The 20,188-nt window shown below is 38.3% G+C and overlaps 1 protein-coding gene across 1 annotated transcript; it reads right to left on the bottom strand.

Annotated features, from left to right (window-relative positions):
* Positions 1-6,006: 6,006 nt before the first annotated feature.
* On the bottom strand, positions 6,007-11,654 carry MANSC4 (MANSC domain containing 4; the record flags this gene model as incomplete). Its single annotated transcript, XM_084277847.1, has 3 exons — positions 6,007-6,677; positions 7,459-7,593; positions 11,426-11,654. 3 exons carry the CDS (start codon positions 11,652-11,654, stop codon positions 6,007-6,009), a joined length of 1,035 nt encoding a protein of 344 aa, XP_084133973.1.
* Positions 11,655-20,188: the final 8,534 nt, after the last annotated feature.

Genomic DNA, 20,188 nt, shown 5'->3' with positions numbered 1-20,188 from the left:
TGTACCAGATTGTCATGAGTAATGTCCTTAAATGGTGTAAGAAACCCCATAAGCTTCCTTTTCTCCGTAAAGTTGTCCTTACATACTCAGGACATAGGAGTACCTCATAAAAATCCTCTCTGCAACAGAGGACAATTCAATTTTCCTTTCTCTTCATAGACTTTAAATGGAACAAAGCAGAACACTGAAGGTAGTTAAAAATTTGACTTGACTTACAATAATGGCTGGTAGAAGGAACAGCACAGCAAGGGAAACTAATTTTTCATTTGATTTTATTATCATTTCATTAGCTTTGCAGCTAATTGATGGGAAACCTAAAACGCACAGGTTTTGAGAATTCCCTAAAGCCTAGTGTGTGTGTGTATTTATATATATATATTCCATAAATGTTTCAAGAACTACAGGCAGGGTAAAAGGTGTCAGTCTCCTAACTCCCAGGACACTCAGATGTTTCTACTGACAATAGATAATACTCACTGGGCAAGAACAGTGTTGGAACTAATTCACTAGCTGCATCCAATGCATCAAAAATTGTCAAAGATGCAATAGCTGACTTAATGACCCTATGGCTATAGAATGCTTGGCCAGTTGGCCTTAGAAAGCTGCAAGGTTGACCCCTAACCTTAGTTTCCAATGTCATCTTCATTTCTGCTCATTGCTAAGAAACCTGAGCAAAACTAAAAACCTTTATAATCTTCAGAGTGCTCAATCAAGCTGCTAGAATCAAAGGCAACATAAAATTCATTTACACTTGTGATCTTTACTAATGGTTTCTATGTAACAGTACGGAACTTGTGGATTGGGTCAAAGGTAGCCTGGATTGTATTTGGAGCTCTTTGTTGTCTTGGGTGTTTGTTTTTCTTCTTCTCTCTCTCTGAATTATTTGTGTTTGAGGGTCCCAGAATACTGGGATCTTAACTGCAGTGGGAGTGTGCCCAACCTTGATGATGTATAACATAGTGTGTATTTTTATGAACTGAGCTGCACATTTTTATTTTCCTGTGTAATGCTCTTGCAGATCATCTCATTGGAAACCTGCACTGAAGTTTGAAAACTCGGAAGAGTTCAGTAGCAATAGACTTATGGGTTAAGCAGCTGTACAGCACAGTAATAAGTATATCATTAGCAATAGTCATTTATTAATACATTTCAGTATAATGTAACTGCATGACTGTGAGGTGTGTATCCCTCTATGCTTAGCTGTCTGTGCATATGTATGTTGTTAACATGGAAGTGCTCGTGTTACTTCTAAATAGAAGTAGGTTAGGCTCCCCAGTGCATAAGTTTGAAAGAAAGGAGAAGCAAAAAACCACACATAATATCTAGAGGCATTGGCTGTCTCCATAGGTAATTCTTTTACTGGTATTTACTGGCCAAGAAGAACATGGAGCTAGTTCATGACAGCCCTGACCTCGGGCAACCCTTTCCATCACAAATTGAAACTTGAGCAGGAAGGCTACTATATGTACTTCTTTGCGGTCGCTGTTCTAACCTCCAAGTAGCAGATGTCTCATTTCAAATCCAAACACTTGCCCCCACCAACTGGAAAAGTAAGTTCCTTACAGCAAGGAAAAATAAGCTGTCTCCAATGGAAAAAAAAAACCTCCCATGAATTGAGCTCTTGGCCATCTGGAATAGTTGTGATGCAGAATTTTGCTGGTGCTGTGGGGGAGACTAAACTTTTATCTCCCATATAAACATTCCAAAGAAAGGTTGAGATCTAGTGCTTGGTCAGACAGGAAAAGAACTTGCTTTGTCAGTGTTCTGGCTAATTTTTTGTATCTAGAAGCTACTGTAATCACTGGCATGAGATGTCTTTAATAAACATTATGCTAGGAGTCGTGAAGTGAAACTTTCAAAGTGTTGCTAAATAGTTTCTTGAGGTTCTCTATATTTTATTGCACTTTTGCACTTTAAAGAAGGGCTGTTGGATACTAAGCACAATCTGTTGCTCAGATTAGACAAGGTCTTCACAGAGACATAATTCAGTGTCTGGCAAGGAGCATAGATGTCACGAGTACTTTGCCAAGCCCTACAACCCGAATGTCACCATGTATGAAGAGTTAGTGAACCCCTATGGGTAATCTCGTGGTCTTCAGGGATCTAATTTATAGTCCTGACTAGAGTTGACACTTTTTGCCTTGTTTTCATGCATAGCATTGCTACAAGCACAAGGATAAAGGGACAGTTGCCTATAAAGGGATGTGCTAACTGGACAAACCATCTTTCTACCAATTTTTTGTTTTCCCTCATACTTAAAATGTATTTATTTATTTTCATGTGACTCCTAATTTGTAATAGAATAGTCCTGGCTTTATAATCCCCTTTTCCTGCCTATTTTTTTCCTCTATGTGCCAACAAACCAAGAAGACTCGCCAGAACATGATTATATGTTTTAGCCATTCCCTCCTGCCCCAGAAGGGAATTTAATCTGTGCATGGGACAGATTAAAAAATTCACCTCTGTCTCACTTTCTTTTTTCCAGAGAGTATTGAGGTCCTAATTCCATTATATGATTCTACAGAAGATAATATTGAGGGCCTGTATCAAAGAAGCATCAAGGTGCTGCTAAGTGCATTATAGAGTCTCAAGAAACCACGGACACCGGGAATGACTGACTTGCTGCAGTTCCATAACTGAGCAATGTTTGATTGGCAGCACTGCAGACTGTCAGCACATGTTTTGTGGGGCACATGGGTAGCAGCCCAGCCTCAATAGGAAGAAGAGTCAGGGTAAGAATGGGTACCAAGGACTTCAGGGAGTACAGTTATCTCTTAATGGTACAGGAAGAAGAGAGAGGGGATGTCCCACGTTCAGGTTTACTTCTGTTTCTTGTCTTTTAAGTTACGCATATTGATACTGCATGGACTGTGTTGCCTTAGACATGCAATGATCTTGTTTCTGTGGTGTCAAGTTCAGCTATAGTTTATAAGTACATCTATTATGGAATTAAGCATCTCCCTCTATTTTACATTCGTGACTAAATAATGAGTTAAATCAGTAGTGTGTTCTTATCAGTGATAAATTCAGGAGTAAAGGACACTGTAACAATATTACCACCTCAAACTGTTAAATAGTTCTGTAAATCTTACTATGTGGAGCATGGACAAAGAGGTGTTCTACAGTCTCTCTTTAAAACCTGGAAAATAAAAAAAAATACATTTATATTCAAATAAAAAAAGAATATATGAAACAATATATATGGGGTGTTTTGAATATTTCAAAGAGACAATTTCATAAGACACTTAGGAATTATTACATAACCTTGGATGTTTATTCATGTGGAAGCAAATAGACAAGCAGAAAAGTATGTAGCTGGATTTTAGATTGGCATTTGATACCTCTTTACATTTTAGAGGTAAGTTGGTCTTTAAATGCATTTTTCTTGGTTACATGATTTTAAAAATATTGGGGAGAAAAGAAAAAAAGCACTTTGTTTGTAAATTGATGTGACGTTGCTGGCTGAAGGCTTCTGTGGGAGAATCCTATGACTGTGGTTGCCATCAGTACTGAGTGAGATGAAAAGTACCACAACTTGACTTGGAGTATGTGGTTAGTCACTTTATTTATTAACTAGATTTGATCAGGTTGTCATGATGTGTGAAGCATCTGAATGTTACCTATGGTAGAGATCAAAACCTGAGCTTTACAAACGTTTCATTTTCTGGTTAAGACTTTAAAAGTGGAGATCTGCCTCCTTGTGTCGTTAACAGAAAGGCTGTTCCACTGAGATGTGAACATTTCCTTCAGAATTTGAAAGAGAATCATTTGTAGAGCACTGTACAAAGAATCCTGAGCCACATGGTCTGCAGCTCTTTGCTTAAAAAAGAGAATAAATGGTGCACATCACCATTGCTAGTGTAAGTTGTAGAGAAAGGATATAAAGCACATCACAGTAATCTATGGGTTGGGGAACTAAGTTCCTCCTCTGATAGATGTGTGTCTCTTCCTTTCCAAATGAAATCAGTCAGACCTGAGGCTTTTCCATTTTGGGATCTGATCCATGAGGATTACCCTGAGATTAGGAGCACATCACATGAGACATATGTTCTTTACAATATCACCACATTCATCTTATGACACTATATAGGGTATCTTGGTTCCTTTCTCCTAGTTCCTTTCCTTTTTCGTGGCACAGACCTGGAAAAGAGTACCCGTCAGCTTTCTCTGACTCTGAAGAGCCCTTGGGGTCTTGTCATAGGTTAAATCTTTAGCAATAGTTGAACTACACTGGATTCAGCTACATGATGAATTAGGAAAGTACAATTTGATGATAAAAATCAGCTTGTTCAAATTTAAAGCACATAATGCAGTGCGTACGTCTCCAGAGTTTGTATCACTTTACATATAAGCACAGAACTGCCCTTAAAAACAAGTTGTGCCTAATTTTGCTTTTTTCTAGCTAAAACAGAAGGAATTTCTTTTCTGTTGCTTTGACTAAATAACCTCACACCTTTAAAATGTACTTATCCTATGTCAGTGTCCGTTCTGTAACATAAATTAGAATACAAGGTCAATGAAATATGATAAACAAGGGTTTTTTTAAGCTTCAGTTTTCTAAGCTACCGTGCTTATCAGTGTGGGCAATAATTTTAGAGAGGACTTTTTCTCTGAAACCAACGTGCTCAATTGTAATGAGGCATTCCTGTGGCCTTAAAACCTCATCACTGTAGTCTTTGAACACTGCATGAATCTTAACTAGTTTTAAAATATTGTTCTGCCACATAGATGTGACAATCAGTTTTATATTTTAATTGTTTCCTATTATTGCAACATTTATGTTTGTCTGGGAAACAGCAACCTCTTACAGCAAGTGAAGAAAGTGAGAAACTCTGAAACATCAAAAAGTTTAAAAAGAGGAAGAACAATCCTGGTTACTGTTGAAAATGTTTTCTTTGCTAAGCAAACTTCCTGAGTAAGGTAAGGTAAGGAAATACCTTGCTACCTTGTTGATCTAGTTGCTTGATTTATATTCAAGAGGAGCACATTTATGAACAGAGTACACAGGATGAGGAAACAAAAAAAGGGGGGGGGGTGTTACAAAGCTAACTTACAGACCTATCAAAAGATTTTGTGTATTCCTGTGCAACACACATTAAATTACTGTCCCTGTTTTTGAAGGCTAATGATGTAAATGAGAAATACAAGTAGACAAGAAAAAGCAAATCAAGGTGGACGACACACTGCTAATTGTAAGGCGGGAACAAACATTCCCAAATTTGTGTTTTCCTTAGCCAGTAACAGAATGGATTTGTCAGTGCATTGCAGAACAAGTAACTTTGCAAAAGCAATTGATGTCTGAAGGTGTTTCTGGAGGGGCTTGAAGAACATTGGAAGTGATTGTTACTAGAGGAGTGAATGGAGAAGTGGAGTAAAAGTAAAGCGAAAAGAATGATCGGATGTTTGGGTGTAAGTAAAAGGAATTCGGTAGTTTTGGGGAGTTGGGGTTTTTTCAGTGTTTTTCTTTGAAGGAGTGCTGACTAAATTGTTTTGTCTCAATACTGAGGATCAGTGGGGGGAAAAGGTAAATCTAGAACTTACTTGAGGAAAAATTGACAGGTTTTATAGAAGCAGTGAGATCTGAGGCAATTAAAGGAGTATTAAAGACAAATGATTTTGATACTATAAAACTTGGGTCAGTTATACAGATTACACTTACACTTAATCTTCTTAGGTTAGTTCAAAGACAGGGAAAGGATCTATACAGTTGCAGTCAAACTGCTGTTTTAAGTTAGGGAAAGTGTATACTGTTTGTGAGGCATTAGACTGGGTCAGATTATGAACCAAATGTGCTCGAACATCTCTGAGCATGCAGTGAAAGCCGTGACTGTGTACTTCTTACCTACCTAAAGAGACACAGAATTGTATTTCACCTGTTGAGAATCAGATTACAACTGAAACCATCAGTGAAAAAACATATTTTTGGTTCTGTAAAGGAAATAAACTGGTATATATTGATTAATTTTTAAAAGCTATTTGTTCCAAAACATGGTGGTATTTTACAAATTACCTTTGACAATAGTACACTTTATGAATTGTCCGTCTTCTCCTTATGGGTTTATACTGACCCCTCCTACTGCTGCAGCGCCCTGCTGTGAAAGCAACTGTACAACAACACAGGAAGATGAGAGAAGAGCAAAGAACAACGGGAATCAACCAGACACCCAACGCTGCAGCTTCCCAAGCAGGTGCCTCATTATCTGAAGTATAATTCCTACCGCTGTAGCCTTTGGTTTCGTTTAGGTGTTGCTTACTGCTGTTCAGACGAGGAGGCATGAGCACGTGGGGTAACACCTCGGCAGACTTGGATAGCAAAGGTGACTGTACAGTCTTCTTGTCTGAGCTGGTGGCTGACCTAGGGCTTACTGAAGTTGTGCTTGTCCTCTTAGCAAAATGATCATCTGATGGATAAGTGTCAGCCCTAGAAGAAGTAGTAACTTCCGTTTTTTGGACCATCAGGCTTGTGCTGGAGGTGTAAGTGTTTGCTGTTAAGCCATGGCTTCTTGTAGAAGATGGAGCTTGGAGCAGAAGAGAACTTGATGTGGCATTATGATGCTGGCAGGTTTCCCACTCGGTGGTTTTTGTGCTGTTTTGCCTTTCATATTTACTCAGCAAGGAGTGAGTATTAGGCTCTTTGGATGTCAGTTTTTCAAAAATGAGAAGATCTGGATCAATCCCTATTAAATCATAAACAATGTTATGTTATGTAATAAAAGCTAAACTTCAAACCCACAAATGGAGCACGTGAAGACAATGGCAGGTCAGGAACCCAAATAATACCCATCAACATCTTTTGGACTGGGGGTGTCACTACCTGGGGTTCTGGGCACCTTATGGGATGCAAAGGAAATGCATTTTGAGATTGTGTTGGATATACTATGGGATGCTTAAGGGAAGGAACCAAAGGTGAGGAAAAGGAGGTATCTAGGCTGTTGGGAATGCATATACATGTATTTTTACTAGCAGATCTCCATCCTATGCAGCCAGAAAAAGCAGGATGAGGCTCTTGGTGCTACCTGTGTTCATGTGTCTGCTTTATGCATTTGTCTGTGTTACCTGCATGGGTGGCTCTATATACTTGAGGTATAACTGTCTGCTCTTTGTGCATGTATGTGCCTAATGGAAATATGTTTTCAGCATTGTTACTGCTTGGGTCTGGGGGCATGGAGCAGGGGCAGCCTTGTGTCTCAGATCTGATGCAGTATTTTCCCCAACCATAGTAATGATTAGGTACTCAGAGCATGCACTGAGGTCCTTTCTTATGCACTCACATCATGGAAGAAAGGGGGAAAGTATTCAGAAATAGGTATGTTAATAAAAAATTAAAAAAGGAAAATAAAAATTTTTTAGTATTGCATTTTACTTAAGATCTTCTGGCACAGCAACTGACCTAGTATAATTTTAACATTTCGTATAGTTGCTATGTTTTCAGCCTTTATAAATGAAATGCTCAATTACCTGTTGTGATGTTGTACAAAATGGCATTGATTCTAGCCTTTAGTATGCAACTTTCCAATGCTGGGCAAGACAAGTGCAGACAATTTATATTCTCATGAATGGCTCCATGGTAGAACACTGCTAAATTGCAGGAAACTGCAATACAAAAAGAATAAAGTTGAGCTTATCAGCATAATAGCCATTGCATTTTGCATGTTACATCATTTAACATCAGAAGACTATTAATACAGGGCAACTCCTTAGTACTTTAAATCTGTGGTTCTCTCATTATCATCCAAACTAATTAATCAGTCAGTCAGAAAAGTACCACAGAATCATTGAATGGTTTGGGTTGGAAGGGACCTCAAAGATCATATAGTTCCAATCCCCTTGCCATGGGCAGGGACACCCTCCACTACACTGGGTTGCCCAGAGCAACATCCAGCCTGGCCGCAAACACTTCCAAGAAGGGAGTGTTGTACAAGTCGAAATGACATACTTTACACCTGGAGAAAAGGAGTAGAACAGCCATCTGAATTCTAAACGTGTCTCTGGTTAGATAAAATTCAAATGCCCTAGCTCATTGTCCTTCTACCAGTTTTCTTCCTTCATGACTCAGATGCAGTGAGTGGGCAATCTCTAAAAGTGAACTTGCAACAGAAGACAACTTTGAGGTGTTTGCTCTTGTGTAGTGGGTCTGTCTACCTGAAGCTGCACAGCATCCATCCATTTCACCCAGGCTATTAAAAAAATCATCCTGATCTACAATAAGGAAGTGACATCCTTCCCTGCTGCCACTTCCCATTCATTTTCATCTGCCTTTGGGCTGCTGTACTTCTATGAACAAAGTAGTTTAGACAATTCTTCATTTATGTTTGGAGGTTCATTTTTATCTTCCCACATCGGAAAGCAGGGATAAAGTAATAATGAAGAAATAACTTGTCACTGAAATCCAATTTTCAAAAGTACATAGATGCACAAATCCTATTAGTTTAAGATTTAGATTGAAAGTATATGCTAAAATACAGTTAAGAGTCACAGTATATAAAAACCAGGAAAGATTCTTCTCTCAGTCTTACAGTACATCAAAATCTCAAGTCAGTATATGAAGTCAAAAGTTGATTTTATTATATCAATGTGCTTGGACCAGGATCAGTATTAAGGTTTGGTTCAATCATACAATGTTTGGGGGTTTTTTTATTTATTTAATTTTACCCACATTGAATGGAACCTCCATATTCATGGCAGATTTTATGTTGTCTTTTGTTGGGGTTTTTTTAGCTACTCGCAAAGATGAAGGTTGTCTGCCTAACTGAAACAAAACCAATAATATTTGCCAGTAAAACTGGAATCCTAAACTCTAATGATAGCAAGGTTAAGATACTATTTATCATCAAAGCTAAATCAAAGATGATAATTAGCATTTTTTCTTTCACTGATATAATTTTCATATCCTATATCTACATCTAATTAGGCTTCGTCAGCTTCCAGTTCTCTGTCATAGGAACTTGATCTTAGAGTAGATATTTATGAAAGACAAAGGTTATGATTATCAAAACAGTGGAAGAACATCACTTGTGGAAGACAGAATGATAATCTTACTGGGATTATGGAAAGATCTGGCTTTACTATATATATTTTTATATTGGTTTATATTTTTCCTTAAAAGATTAGAAACGTCTTTTAGTGTTAGAGAAGCATATTTAGCCAGTACATAATTATTTTGATCTATTTCCTAAGGGCTACAGGCATATATGAAAAAACATTGGCTTTTATAGATAAAGGAATTTAAAATCCAGTGACAATTTAAAGAAAATAATTCTGAACACATAAATATTTCTAGACATCTGTAAAATCTTCCATAATTTTTAGCACAAATTAACAGTTTAAAAGAGAAACCCCTTCGAATATTTCTGTGAACTACCTATTCCGTACATACTTTTCTGTGATATCTTTTGTTTGAGGATCCTCACTCTGCAAACACTGACAGTGTGCTACTACTGAAACCATTGTTTGAAAATTCAGAGTTTTCAGATATTTGTTCACACTGATGTTTTTTCTTCCAATAGAAAACTGTTCTTCACTTGCATCATGTGTAGCCTTATGCGCCCTTGCCTTCAGACCCAGTTATACAACGTTCTGGATTTTGTCAAAGAATGGATGTTTTATGCTAACAGTATATTTTATGTTTTGGCTTTTTTAACATGATACATGAATGCTGTGTAGGTTTCTGATATAGAGGCTATCTTATTTAAGAATATATAAACCACCTGAAAATACATGTATTTTTTTTGAAGGGAGGAGTGAGATCTTTGAAACCTTTCCAATCTTCCAAGTTTGCGCAAAGGTCTGTTGTCATTAGAAACTCTGGGTTTTAGCACAACATAATTATAAATGTGTTTCATTTTTATGATTACTTTGCATGCTTTATGAAAACATCATTAAATGGTAGAAAAAAAATCTCATCTGAAGAACTTTGCTTCTGTGGATATATTTTCTTTGGGATCTGTGCTGGATTTTATTGCATAAAATCATGTAAGAAAAATAAGTAACAAGCCTTTTTTTTTTGCAAGGAAGGATAGTTTCTTGGTCAGGAAAAATACTTCAAAAGTGTGCCTAAAGAAAATTTGCATTGGTTTGAGAAGATACAAAGAACATGGTTTATTTCTTGTTTTAAAATTTCTTATAAGGGTAACTTTCAGCAACTGCTATCAACATGCCTTGAAATCTTAATTAGGACATTTATTAGCAATAGTATTTGTGGTAGTGGCTACATCTGTCTCTCTGGGATTATAAGGAAACCGCAAGCTGATTTAAACTTTATCTTTGAAATGCCATCTAATGTCTCTGATTTTAGCTAAGATTGTAAAAAAAAATTGTGCTTGACTATGTAACATTATAAAAAAGTGATTCCATGTTACTATGGTTTATCCCTGTAAGGTATCCCATCCCATGAGAAAGAGTTTGTCTTCCAAATAGGAAGAACATTGATGAAATGTATATAATTGTTCTTTCCTCATAATATTTAAGACAGAATTTGACTTTTCCTAGGAATGCTGCTGTTAGTTAGTTACGTCAATGTAAGGTTGTCCAGGTCATATTTTTGCTCATAATTCAGAATTTCATCAACATTTATATTGACTGTTTTTATTAACTAGTACCTCTCTTTCATCTTCCATATCCAAAACCCTTTCAAGTCCTCAGTTTTGCAGTCAAATTTAGGCACTGCAGACACACACTTCACATCTGCTCCCAAAATATAATCACTCCTATAGCGTACCAATGTGGTATGATACAGGGAACATATAGTCTTGGGCTAAAGACAAGCAATGTGGGTTTTTTTCTTATTTTTATACTGAATCTGAGTTTACAAGTCTAGGGAAAAGGGCTTTGCCAGCTAAATAACTGTTATTATTTATTACCGTAACTTTTTTGTTCATATTAATGTTGTACTTGGGTTGCACAAGAAAAATGGTGTATACACAGAATAAGAGAGAGAGTGCTTTTTCCAAGAAAATGAATGTTCTTATATTTCAGAGGAGAACAAATTCTGCCTCACCATGTCAAAATGTAGTACCTCACTCCATGAAGAGGAGCCCTGTTGGAATCACTGTCACTGATTTTTCTCTATGAAAGTAGATGGTGATGGATACTGAATATTGTTTAAATGCTGGCACTACCCACAAGCTTTGTAACAGAGATCTAAGATTTCAAATCAGATCCTAAGATTTTCATCTGTTTCTGGTGCAGTCTTTTTAAAAATTCATATTACCAAATTCTTGTCTATGGGATTGAAGATGGGAGAACAATTACAACATAAGTCTGCTTTCCTGCCTCAGAGAGATGCTTCTTTTTTTTTACCTTTTATTTTTTTGGAGTGGGGGGAGGGGGCATTATTTCTTCTTCAAATAAACACCCAACGTGTGTTTCCTTATATTTTGTGATGTAAATTTTAAAGTACGCCATAATCTTGATAATAAGCACTCACCATTCCTCAGAAGGCAGCACGTTCTACTGCACTGTTGGGGTGAAGCTTCTGCATAGATCTTCAGCACCTGGGCTCCTCTCTTCTGTGATTCCTGCAGGTCAATCAGAAGACCTGGGAAGCGCCGAATCCAGCAGTTTTTGTAAAAGGTAGTGGGTGAGCAGAGGGAGTCTGACTCCACAACCAAACCCAGAACAAGCAGCACTTCTGCTGTTGCCACCAGCAGAAACATTTCTTCAGTGTTAACAGGCTTAGTCAGCGCGCTTTCTTCTCCATGGATGCACTGAAGTGTGGATCAGCAGTTTAAGAGACCATCTCTGGAGTGGTGAGGATACTGCCAGTACTGATGGGGACATGAGCCTGGGGATGCTTTTTTGAGCCAGTTCCCATGATGTTTTTTTGGCAACTGCTGGAAAGAAGCTGCCATTTTATGGGCTACATCCGATTATAACCATTTTTATTGTTGTTCTCCAACTTAATTATTTGGGAACAGGTTTTGAGAGGCAAAAGGCACAGATTGGTTTTAGTCGTTCAGAGAACTTGTCTCTTTGGTCCCTGGTTTATGTCCCTTGCCCTTCCAAGACCAAGCCAGGCAGGCAGCCTTAACACGTGGTGAGTACCCGTAAGCTCAGCATATTGTTTCAGCTCAGTGCTGAAAGTATGCAGGGCCGTCACTTGAGAGCAGGTAGGGCTGAGGCTTTGTTCTCAGGCACACTGTTACACTCAACACTGAAGAAACAGCTCAGTTTAGTTTCTTAACACTTTTTAAATTATCTGCTGTCTCCAAGTACTAAAAAACCTGAACTATCTAACCCTGACAGCCAGAGATGGAAATTTGTTCACCTTCCCTACTCTGGTTGGTTGCAGGAATAATAGGATTTTATTTGTAAAGATCTAAGTAGTAGGTGAATGTGACTGGAGAAGGCTGTAACCTACATTCTTCTCTGGACCAAACAGGTAATTGAAGTCCTGCTGTTATTAAGTTCAAGAATTTTGAGCAGTCTGCATGTTTTTTTCAATGCTTCTGTTTAAGCTTTGGAAAGGCCTGTGAAAGCAAAAGAAAGAAAATATAGTTGGCATATAGGGAGGACATTTTTCAAGCACCTGGTCTGAAACCTAAAACTCCCAAGTGTGGAGGTTTTTTTTTCTTAAAAGGACCTGGCCTGATCCCTGATTCCCACTTTTATATGCCTTTCACACAGAAAGGTTTTAAAATATTACAATGCATGAGTTGATTTAAACTCAGTGGACTATGCAGTGAGGTTGAGATAATTACACAGGACTATGGTTGTCTGCAAGAAAAATTGTGTGTTGAATATACAAATATTTTAGACTGTTTTGTTTTTTGGTTTTTTTTTTTTTTTACTTTCAAGATTAGAATCAAGGAATTTTCCCAGCTCTACATGAAGTACAGATCAGTTACATGGAGGGGGAGAAGTCTTGAAGTCATTTGAATTCTTTAGCCATTATAGGTGGTGTTTATTTTGCTAAGAAAGGCCCCCAGTTTGGAAATAAGTTGACACATACACAATTTTGTTCCTTACAGAACTTTCTAGTGATTAATAAAGTTCAGAGTAGGTTAATTCCTGTTGATCCAATAGCAAGACCTAGGCATTTATTTATTCAGTGGAACTGATGGCTAAAATTAGGAGGATTCCAAGTAAATGTCTGTTTTCATGCAGACTGTGTTTCTGTCATGGGGAGTATGTGAATTAAATTGTAAGGAAGAGCATCAGTGGGTAATTCTTTACGCTTCTGTCCTGAAAACCAGCTCTTGGTATTTGAATTCTTTTATTTAGTTTTGATAGTTTGATGTGCCTTAGTTTTTATTTTCATCTCTGTGAAAATTATTACATACCTAAGTTCCAGTATTCCAGCTAGCTTGCATTCAGTGGGCTGCACAGAGATATTTTTTTAGGCATTTACCTACCATTGCCACAAGCACTACTGAAAGTATATTTTTTGTTTCAGCTTTCCAAATACTCCAAAGCATCACCTGATATGAGGGACACTCCAAATTTTGAAAGATTCACCTATATTTTGGCATTACCTCCAGCATTTAGTATTAATTTTGGTTCTGTTTTGTTTTGTAAGACTTGCATGCAAAAATTTTGATTTCTGATTGACTTCCTCATTCCTACTATTCCCATATCTCCTATAAGTGAAATCTAAAAGATTCCAAATAACTTGGAGAAGCATTTAAGAAGGAGATTAAACTGATACAAAACAAGTATTTATATCGGGTAAAGCTGAATATGTCTTTAGTCCATTTAAATTAATAGAATTATTTGCATGAGAAAAAAAATAATTAGATGTACTAGGTAGTTCTAATGGTATATGTATTTGTAGTTATATAAAGATTACACCGTCTCAGTTCCTCTGGTTTTGTATGTTTGATACTTAGCCAAATGTAGGGGCAGATGATAAATATGCTTACTTCTTCCTTTTCGAGAAAAAAGAAAAAGAAGAAAAAAGGACTGTCCCTATGACTTACTTCAGTTAGATGGACCTGAAATACCACACAATTTCTTTGATTTCATGGGGCTTGTCCACACATTAATATAAAGTCCATGACTAGATATGAACGCCTGAGCATCTAAGCATCTTTAAGACCATTCAGTAAGTTTTTCATCATGTTTTGACGAAAGTAACAACCTATTGCTTCCATTGAGGCAATCACAAAACACATTAAGTGAGAATATTCACTATGCATAATATTTAATTATGTATTTGCAAAAATAGGCCTGTTGTATACAGATCTCTGTGTTTTCAATGTCTATTTAAAATCTCTTCTTTTTTTTTTTGCCATTGTTTTCCAATACACGCATTGCTGGTCTTAGTACCTTCATCTTTTTACTCCGTCCTGTTGTGTGCTTCAACCAAGGAGCCCTTTTACCTTTTCATTGTTTGTCATTCTTTCTCCCTTCTCTGTCTCTGCAGGGAAACTTTTTATTTAATCAAATATAAAATAATTGAAATAAACAAGTAAATAAATGGCTACATTAGATCATTTCCCTTAAAAACTAAAAAGTTCTCCCTATTCCATTTCAGAGTCTTTTGCCAGCTCCCCCATAATTTCAGTTTGACTGTTCTACGGGAAATGCCTGTAGATAATTTAATGCTGAAGTTTTAAATCACATTTTGCAAGAAGGAAATGCCCGAGTCTTACCTGCAAACCAGTGACCGACTGTTCCATGTGCTCTGCAAGGAGGGATCGAGAGACTGTTATGTTAGTAAGGAGTCTCTGGCCAGTATCAGACGAGTACTTCATGTTATTTATTAATTCTTTTCATTGGTCTTCTCAAATTTCTTCCTGGAAAACAAAAAGGCAGTTGCCTGTTTTCTATGAGAGCATGGGGTGTCTTTGCAGACCTTTCAGTAAAAGAGATATAGATGTACCTGCCACAAAGGACGAAAATGATCTTTCTCACGATTCTTCTTATAAACAGAAACAGTACCTGAATTTTTTCCACCTGGGCTGGCAGTGATAATGGCACAATCCAAGAGCTTCCTAGCACAAAGGATTCATCATCAGGCATTAACTCTTTTTTTGCCAGATACAGACAAAAGCAGCTGCTTTTCCCATCTAAAGTAACAAATCTATCTTGATATTTGGAATTATTTTGGCTATATGCAATGTAATATAGTACTCAGAATATGTAGAGACCAGAAAGAGAATCTAAGTAGTACAGGACAGCATCCCAAAAAGGACTAAATATGCCAAGGCTTTGATTCTGTAGTCAGATCAGCACATCTAAAACTACACTGCACAGGGGTTTGTACATGGGTCAATTGTTCTCCACACTGTCATTGTCCCATGCTCCTCACTCAGCCCTAAGAGGGGAAGACAACCAATGTTGTCCTGGGTCAAGCTGAAGCTTAGGCATTGATGCTGTTTGAACTGCTATGGGAGACAGTGGTGTTAGTTGATGTGTCCCAGCCAAGGCTAGTACCTGTCTGTGGTAGCTTCTCCTTTCTTCTGTCAGTGGTGGCTAAACCAGTGTGACCAGAGAGGGACACATCCCTCATGTAAATCTGGACTGGACAAAGCAGGACAGTCGGGCCTCCTGTCTCCATCTTCTCTTTCCCAAATAGGTTATAGGAGAGAAGTGAGAGATACCCCTCGAGGCCCAGACATGGCCACGATGATGCAGAAGCACACAGCAAATGACTGGTGCTAGCACAGGCCCAGCACGGCTCAGGCGTGGGAAGAGACCAGCACTAACTATGTAAAACACTTCTCTGCGACAGACAAACATGTCAGCCTAAATCATTAGTGCTTTAGGTTGCCTGTGGCCAAGCAGTTGAAAGATGACGACTACCAGCTGAGAAGACCAAGGCCTGGAGTTTCCCAGGTGAGGTATGAACCTGCCTGTGGGCCCCTCTGGACATCGGATAAGCTTACTTAATCAAAGGTACAGCATAATGCCCTAATGATCCCTGCTGAAGTCAGTGGAGGTCTGTGCCTGTGTTGTGCTCCACGTGAACAAATCAAGTTGCAGGCCTGGGTGAAATTCTTGATTTTCCTAGATATGCACATGTCTTTTTCCTTTATTACAGCAGTGTTAAGGTCAACATTTTTCCTATTTTGATAACACCAGACTATGTCACTGTAACTATTGTAGTATAAAAGTTATACAATACTAATGTAATGAAATCATGAAATAATGAAATGTAAGTACTTTGGCAAAAACTGTATTTTTAACATCATTGAAATGCTGCACTCTCTTTCTCCTTTAAAATTTCCTTGAAATCAAAACATGCTTTCAAAATGTCTTAAATCCAACAAACCAGCATTTTTTGAGAGAACCATTTTGTCAAAAACAGCTATTAGTGGTCAGATTTTGGTTTGGAGCAATATATCAATTTTTTAATGAATCTGACCTCCAATGTTTGGGACAGTTAGGTTCAAGATTCTGGTTTCAGCCCCATCCGAGCAATATGGTAAGAAGAGGTGAAATATTACCATTTCTGTTCCTGGGACTGTGTGCAAACCATTTTTTAAACCCCTGTTTCAAAGGGGCTGCCAGGCCCTGAGATTCTTTGGGAGTTTGGCTTCAGACTAACTCTGCACGAAGGCTGGAATCTGTGTGTTCAAACAAAAAACAACAGAAGTCTTAGCCAGATTAGCTTTATACAAATATAAATCTACTGGCATGCATGTCAACTTGAGCCAAGGTTTATGACAAAAGGCACAATGTTTAGCAAACACTAATGAATGAATGCTGATTTATGGCAGAACTCGAAACTAGGCAAAGGGGATGGAGTTTCAATATTGTGATGGATTTTATACAGCTGGATACTTAGTGAAAGTCTTCCATGTGGATTACCATTCATCTTACCTAGTTATTATGTACTAAAATTCAGCTCTGCCTGTCTGCACCAGGATTTAAATATATATGCTGTCTTAAAAGCATCAAGTTTACTCTCATCTAGAGGGCTACACAAGAAAATTCTGGCTAGGGATGCACGATGCATTTCTGCAGAGCAAACATCCCTAACAGGAGGTTCAGCAGCAGGCAGAGCACTCCAGCAGCCTGACCCCTACTCAGGTTTTGTCAGAGAATACTTATTTCACCTGAGAGAGTTTCAAGGAAATTCCTGACTGGGTCTTTGGCATACAAAAAGGGAACAGAATGAATGTCCATTGTAACCATATAAATGCTTGTGCCTCCATTCTGCTGTTTGGTGACTGAACTTGCTATGCTCCATAGAGAATGCCCACTACTACACAGACTACTGAAACAGCCTTTTTGCTGCCCAGAGAGAGCTCAGATACATTAATATTAATGACTCATTAAATTTGACTAAAGCAAGGATAAGTACTTGATAATAAATAATCGGCATTCCAAAAAAATAACTACTCCAAGTATTTTTTCAGTACTGCTACAACGTAGAGTTGTTGCGAGGCATAAATATTAAATACTCCATCAAAAGCAGTAAAAATAAATAGAAAATAATAGTGAATAAAGTCTAAATAAGTGCTATTAGAAATGGAAGTGCTTTATTTATTTTTTTAATGGTATTGCTGATGGCACTGGGTAAGAATTTGCAGCTTTGTTTGGCTGAAAATCTGAAAAAAAAAGAAGAAACTGCATTTATTTAGCAGCTCATCCTTCACAAATTATACAGATTTCAATCGAAATAAAATTATGCTCCAGTCAGTTCCTCTCAGAAAGGCCAAGGTCCTTTAGAACGCTGATATTTTTAATGCTGAAATACTGCAGGATGTTTCCTATGTTCCACAGATGCTTAGTTTGTATCCTGTGACAAGGAAAATACTAAACAATGGCAGCAGTTGGTGAATCATTTCCAAAAGCCTAATTCCTCTCCTGAGTAATTCCACTATTGCAAATACACAGTTCCCTGGCAGTACAGAACAATTCCCTGGCGTCTCAGGGGGAGGAATGTGGCACTTTATATTTTATATTAGATAGCATGTACATTTTAAATATCCCCTGATTTGCTTCCAGTTCTCATTTTAGGCTAATAAGGCAAAGGGATTTTTTATTTTTTAATTATTTTATTTTTGGTCCCATATGTGGTCCTTTGGTGTTACTTTCTGCTTCTCGTGTATTATCTAGTATCCCTGTGTTGAATCAAGATAAGGCTTGCCTAAAACAAACACAAACCTACTGCAGTCTTCCTTTAGGCGCTACACTGGTGCTTGAGGGTTTGGTTCTCCTCTGCTGCACATTTTTGTGTGATATTGGGCTAGACCCACAAAGAAATTCAGGGTATATTTTATGTATATTGCAAACCAGGTTTCCTGCCAAGAGAAGCATTTGTCATCCTGGTTCCCATTCACTGGTGCTTCTGCTACCCCTCATCTACTGCATCTTGTGACCTTACCGGTCTGGAAACCCATCCAGCTTACCACACAAACCCATTGAGTGGTTCACAGAGGAAAAACAAGCAGCCGTGGTTTTCTCAGTAAATCTAAGCAGTGTTAAGTACTTCAAATGAATCTCCAGTGTAAGCAGGCTTCAGTCACAGCACACAGCGCAGGCCTGCACCAGGCCCGTACACACCCCTTGTCAGTCAGGAAGCATGAGCCGAGATAAACGCGAATCAGAGAATGCCACTTCTGCCTAGTGGTCTCTGGCTTTGCTTTTCCTACCATTGTGGCAGTAGCTCCTCCTGACCCCGTGTTTCCTCATTTTTGCTATGCTGGAAAAGTCAGAGGGCTGCAGAAATGGATGCCCAGGCAGAGAAAGGGTCAGAAGCTTAGGTTTTCCATATCATGGTTGAATGGTCTATTACAATGTTGCTGCTGTATAAAAGAGCTTCTTCCATTTCCAGGTCTTTCTGAAAGAAAAGAGTGATCTCTCTTCAAGCTTGGACAGAACTCAGACAGAAAGTACAAAAAATAGTTCAGGCACCAAGCACAGGAAAAAGTGTCTAGACTGTGAATCCCAAGCAGAAATGGCCATCTTGACTCTAGAGAAAGAGAGCTCTTGTTGACACTCTCTGGTACCTTCCCGCTTCATTTGTTGGCCCTGGAGAATCCTTTTCCTTGAGATAAATTTGACTCTCAGACACTGTAAAGTGAGACCTGAATTCTCTAAAACAGCTTGAAAATTTTGCTCCAGAAGCCAAACTCTAAAAGCTAGGTATCGAAAAGCTGAGCGTAGTTACCCTTGTCTTCTTCCTCTCCTTGTCTTCCTCTCCCTGTCTTCCTCTCCCTGTCTTCCTCTCCCTGTTCTTTTGTTGCACACTCATTTAATATCTTCCATAATGAAAACTTGGTTTTGTTTTCCTTTGTACTTCGGTGTGTTCTTACAGAACAATAGTCTTTCATATTAGTTTCAATGATCATGCGAGTGTTTAATGGCTCTTAACTACAGATCTTTACCTTGTAGCTCTAGCACTAGAGTTCCATATTTAACTCCGGGAAATACATATCTTAATCTCTGAAGATCAACCAAGATGATATCTGGTGAAACAGCAAGACCTTTTCTTTGATTCCAGTATAACCAAGTATTATTGATCGTAGCATAAAACAGTGCAGCTGTGGACTGGGAGGCAGATGAAATTATCTCTACAAATGAGATAGGTAATGACAAGGTAGTCTGCCTTGGCGCATCTGCAGTGTAAGTACTATGTAAGCACACCATACAGACTGACTGATTAGCATAGTAAAAAATCAAGGGACCTGCCCTGTCAGCATGTTCTGATTTAACTCAACTGCCCAGGCCTAAGCCTGGATAAAGCACCAACAGCTGACAGTCAGTCTAGTAAAAACAGTTGGGTACAGAAACAGATTCAGGCTTTTTTGCAAAAGCAGCCATTCAACAAAGAGTACTGCTGACCCCTTTTGTGTGTGGCAGCACCTGATGAAAGTTAAAGAAGTCAGTGCTCTCCAGAGTTTGCTGGCAGGAAGAAAGTACTTACTAGTACATGACAAAACTGATCAAGTGTATTAAAAACCTCATGGACTGTGAGAAAGATGGACTTGGAATCCCTGGCAGAGTGGCAGGTGCAGGCACATAGACAAGAGAAAGACACAGAGAGCAACAGAAGAAATATTCCATCTCTCCAGCCTGCGGTGTCAACACTTCGAGGGAACGGAACTTATCGTAACTGGCTACATGGAAAAAATCACTCACCAATTAGGAGCTAACTTACCAATACATCAAACACATGAGACTCCGAAACAGATGTCTAAAGATGGCAATCATACCACCATGTTGGCAATCATACTGTTTTCCAACAGGGGAGCTTAACGGACACGACGAACGCAAGCTCTCTGTTTACCTCTGGACT

Source organism: Gallinula chloropus (assembly GCF_964237585.1).
Source record: "Gallinula chloropus genome assembly, chromosome: 1".
Classification (NCBI taxonomy): Eukaryota; Metazoa; Chordata; class Aves; order Gruiformes; family Rallidae; genus Gallinula; species Gallinula chloropus.
The sequence above is the reverse complement of the archived record's forward strand: the minus strand, read 5'-3'. Positions and strand labels throughout refer to the sequence as shown.